The following is a 5,029-nucleotide window of genomic DNA, read 5'->3' as shown; positions in this document are numbered from 1 at the left end:
GAGAAGGTGGTGACCTTCAAAGCTAGATTGGAAGCAAAAAGATATACTCAAAGACAAGGTGTTGACTATGAGGAAACCTTTTCTCCAATCGCGATGTTCAAGTCCATTATGATACTGCTAGCCATAGCAGCATACTATAACTATGAAATATGGCAGATGGATGTGAAGACAACGTTCCTTAATGGGGATATTAAGGAATAGATTTATATGTCTCAATCTGAAGGATTCACATCAGTATGAAGTGAGCATAAAGTATGCAAACTTCAAAGATCCATTTATGAATTCAAACAGACATCAAGGAGTTGGAACCGCAGTGACATTTCTAGTACTTTATGTTGATGACATACTACTCATTGGGAATGATGTAGGGATGTTGCAGTCAACGAAAGTATGGTTAGCTGGTAAGTTCTCCATGAAGGATATGGGTGAAGCATCATATGTCTTAGGAATAAAGATCTATAGGTATAGATCAAAGAGAATGCTAGGGCTCACCCAATCCACATATATCGATACCATACTGAGGAGATTCTCTATGGAGGAGTCCAAGAGAGGATATCTCCCAATGTATCATGGTGTGAATCTATCCAAGTCTATATGCCCTAGGACTGATGAAGAGATGGAAACCATGTGCCGCATTCCATATGCGTCTGCCATAGGCAGTATTATGTATGGTATGATATCTACTCGACCTGATATTGCATATGCACTGAGTGTTGCAAGCCGATATCAGTCGAATCCCGGCACACTGCATTGGAAAGCAGTGAAGGACATTGTTAAGTACTTGAGAAGAACTAAGAATTTATTCTTGGTATACGGGAGTGGAGAACTAAAATGGGAAGGCTACATTGATTCTAGCTTCCAATCAGATGTGGATAATTTGAAATCAACCTCTGGATTTGTATTCAAGCTCAATGGTGGTGCTGTTTCTTGTAAGAGTTCCAAGCAAGACACCACAGCGGATTCAACCATTGAGGCCGAATACATAGCTGCATCGGATGTAGCAAAAAAGGGTGTTTGGATGAGGAATTTCATCCAAGAGTTGGGTGTCATTCTCAAACAGTGGATCCAGTCCAGTTCTACTGTGACAACACCGATGCCGTAGCGCAAGCGAAGGAACGGAGGTCTCATCAACGATCCAAACATATACTGAAGAAGTTCCACATAATCCGGGAGATTGTGGGAAGATGAGACATTTCGGAAAAGAGATTCTCTTTCGCAGATAACGTTGTTGATCCACTGACGAAGCCCCTGTCAGGACCATTGTTTGAGAAGCATCGCGAAGCAATGGGTCTAAGATCTATGGGTAGTTGGCTATATGGCAAGTGGGAGATTTTTAGAGTAGGTGCCCGGCAAGCCAACATGTGTCTAGGGATTTTATTGACTCTAATGCAAAACAATCTTCATTTTAATAATATTTTACGATTTTATTCGATTATAGCATTATGCTTTATCTGTATACCCATGCAAGCTGCATAGATAAAGTCCTTGAATATATAATAGGTACCATGAGGTATGCGTCGCAACGTAAGATCGTGAAACTCATTAGGAAGTGTACCGTATAATCTAAACAGGTTCTTAGTCGAATCAGCCACCTAAAACAAGGATAAAGGTCGCTCGAGCTTGAGACTAGCATCTGTGGAGTAAACACCATGTTTTCATTGGTAAGGACATAGAGATGTCCATTCACACAGATGAGTGATCATATGATGATGCATTGAACAACCCTCCCTTGGACTGTCCAAGTGGTTCTCACTTATCGAGTGAAATAGTCCACAGTTATGGTTGTACACCATTAGTCTTTTGACCCCGGACAATGTAGGGGCTATACGTACTAGCATGAACTTTGACCCGTTTACCGACTCCATTGAGGGTCATCAGGTGGTGAGGTTGGGCGTAGTTTCGAAATACGTAGGAGCAAATGCATTGTAGTCAGGGATTCACCATTCGCCTACGGGTGAATATATCCTATGTGATCTGATGAGTTAATAGTGCAGGGAATCTCTGGACAGAGCAATAAATGTGCTTTAGGGAAAGGTGTTTTCCTAGTTGCACATGTCATGCCACTATTAGTGCTCAAAGATAAATCGCATTGTTATCGAATTCATATGCAGCTCTCGTTATACCAATGGTTGCAGATTCGATCGGGATATATGTGTTGAAGGGACCGTACTGTACACTAACCATTACTAAATATTCTTGCAGGCACTATCAGTGATACCTAGGGGATCATGAGGCGATGCTACTAGACGCTCTTACCATGATCCGATGGTTGCAATCAGAAATGAGTTCTGACATTCTTGATCAAGTAGTTGATTAAAAGAATGGGGTTAACTAGGGTAAATCCGAATAAGAATAAATGTTATTCTGAATCATATGGAGATGTGAACCCACGGCTAACTGTATCCTTGAACCATTGAGGGTTACACAAGTATCGGATTCTGTGTTCTCGTTGAGATAGTCAAATTTCAAGGAGTTGGAATTTGACGACTCTAGTTTGATGGAGATAAAAAATGAAGCTTTATAAAGGAGTTTATGAGCTGATTCTATAGGATGGAAGAACTGGAAGTTGGCATGATTGCTAAATAAGGAAGGATAGTGAAACTGCCTGTTTTGTGAAAGAGTTCACTAAAACTGGCAGTTGCCAAATATGGTAATTGTCATATATGGTAAGTTCTAAATTTGGTAAGTGAAAATTTTGATTTTTGAATTTTTCTATTTTCATTATATGAAAAAGATTTGTATCCTTGGTACATCGGCGCTCTCGGATCATCGATCAGGTTTATAATGAGTTCAGAATCATTTTTTTAGTGAATTTAGAATTTATTAATTAAATGATTGTGCTAGTAGTGGTGACTACTAACATGCATAAATTCTCATAAATAATCTAGATGAGTCTAGAATTTAATTAACTAAGTAGTTAGTTTATAAATTAAATAATAGTTATTTAATTTAATATACATATACATGTATATATTTTATATGGTGATATAAAATATGTGTATATGATGTTATTATGTTATGTATTATTAAAGGTTAATAAATACATTATATATTAATTATATGTAAGTTTAAATATAATGAAATTTAATAGAGTTCTTGTGGGAGAGGAACTCCTAATTAGATTAGGAGTCTCAATAAATAGACTATTAGGGTTCAATATTTGATGATGAAATTTTGCACACAAATCAAAAAGAAAATTCCTTCTTTTTCACCCTTGAAAGTCACGGCCAATACATGGAAATTGTGGGAAGGAATTTTGGCAAATTGAATATGTTTAATTGTTGATCAATAATTAATTGTTAATGATTGGTTAATAATTAATTAACATAAGACCCATGATTTAGAATCATGGATCTCTCGGCCATCTCAAAATTTTTGGAGAAAAATTTTTGGCCACCTTGTTCTTTCACCGCCGCGCCGCCGTCGTTGCACCGTCTCCGGATTTTGGAAATTCGGAGATCACAGTCTCAACTCATAAATCGTTTGGCTTTTCTAGTGCAATCCAAACAAAGAATTCAGTTTCTGGTCGTGGACCCAATTAGACAATCAAATGAGAAGAGCCGTTCGTAGGGATTTACAAGAAGGACTATCTCTGCGTAAAAATCGGAATAGTTTGGAGTCCAAGCGTTAAGGACACAAATGTATAATATTAAACACTCTATGGATGTTTTAAACACACGACGTTCAAAAACAAAATTTTTAAACTTCCGCTGCGTCTTGGGTGCGAGAATACGATGTCCCAACACCCAGACCCTCTAGTCTTAGATTCAGCGGATCATGCATTTTGAAGCTCAACACCATCAAGTATTTGAGGCAACCATTCAAGAACTACAGAATTCTATACAGACATTCATTGTTCAAAATGTGGCCCTGCATAATTTCATTACTCAATTGCAGGAGGATAAAGATCCCGAAAAGGATCCTGAGGAAGAATCCGAAGAGGATCATGTGAAAGACGAAGTCGTAGGAGATGGGGATGTTTTAGAAGAATAGATTAGACATGTAGCGTCGTACTATTTTAATAAGGTTATGTAATCCTGTTTTTATTTCCATCAAACTTTCATTGTTTTCTTTCATTTTGATATTTTTGAATCAATAGAAGTTTATTTGATCAATTCATTGATTGATTTTATTTTGAGCCACTATTGATTCATATATCTCTATTTATTCTTCGAAAATTTTGGAAACATGTATACTTATAGAACATGGCCGAAATACCTCACCATAACAACCACGCTCAGTAATATGCCAATAACAACCGCAACAACAACAATAACAATAATCAGTCTTTTTGTATGCTCTCTAAATACTCACAGTGCCACATCTGAAAATAGTTTATTTTTTGTTTTTAAATTAGGTGTGATGTGAAATCAAACACACTTAAAAAGAGGAGACATGGTGGGTCATTCTTGGAGTTGTGGTGAAGACTTTTTTAAGCTTGGCTTTATTTTTTTTATATTATTAAAAAAAAAAACAAAACAAAACTCTTTAATTACGTACCATACAGATACAAATAATAATATATCGGGTAATCTTTCCAATTATATGAGAAATATCAAACAAGTTGTGATTTTAATTTAATTTTCGATAAAATATATAGGGAATATCAACAAAATTTTAATTTTAATTTAGTTTTTGATAAATAAATATTATTTAATTTCATGATTCAATATATATTATATACATAAAATAATATAATAGAATCCATTTAAAGTTTGCGGGGAATCATGCTGCAATGGACATAGGGGCGATGCCCAGACCAGAGGCAGTCTATGAGAGGTTTAATAGGATGGATCGAAGGAGTTCTCGAGGACTACTGACTCGATGATAGCTAAAGTATGAATTAATTCCATCGAGGTAATCTTTGCGTTTATGGAGCTGCAGGATGGAGACATGGTTAGATACGCCACGTTTTTGTTGACAGGGTCGCCAATCTATGGTGGGAGAGCGCGTCCGTGTCAGTGAATCTGCAGACTCTGTGATAGGATCGGTTTTCGTAACAAGAGTGTTTAGAAGGGAGGGTTGAATA

At 36.8% G+C, this 5,029-nt stretch overlaps 1 protein-coding gene across 1 annotated transcript; it reads left to right on the top strand.

Moving 5' to 3' along the window:
- Positions 1–532: 532 nt before the first annotated feature.
- On the top strand, positions 533–3,993 carry LOC140835684 (secreted RxLR effector protein 161-like). The gene is made up of 2 exons (XM_073201084.1): positions 533–1,012; positions 3,898–3,993. The coding sequence occupies exons 1-2, from the start codon at positions 533–535 to the stop codon at positions 3,991–3,993; spliced, it is 576 nt and encodes a 191-aa protein (XP_073057185.1).
- Positions 3,994–5,029: the final 1,036 nt, after the last annotated feature.

Source organism: Primulina eburnea, chromosome 7 (genome assembly GCF_022965805.1).
Source record: "Primulina eburnea isolate SZY01 chromosome 7, ASM2296580v1, whole genome shotgun sequence".
Taxonomy (NCBI): domain Eukaryota; kingdom Viridiplantae; phylum Streptophyta; class Magnoliopsida; order Lamiales; family Gesneriaceae; genus Primulina; species Primulina eburnea.
The sequence above is the reverse complement of the archived record's forward strand: the minus strand, read 5'-3'. Positions and strand labels throughout refer to the sequence as shown.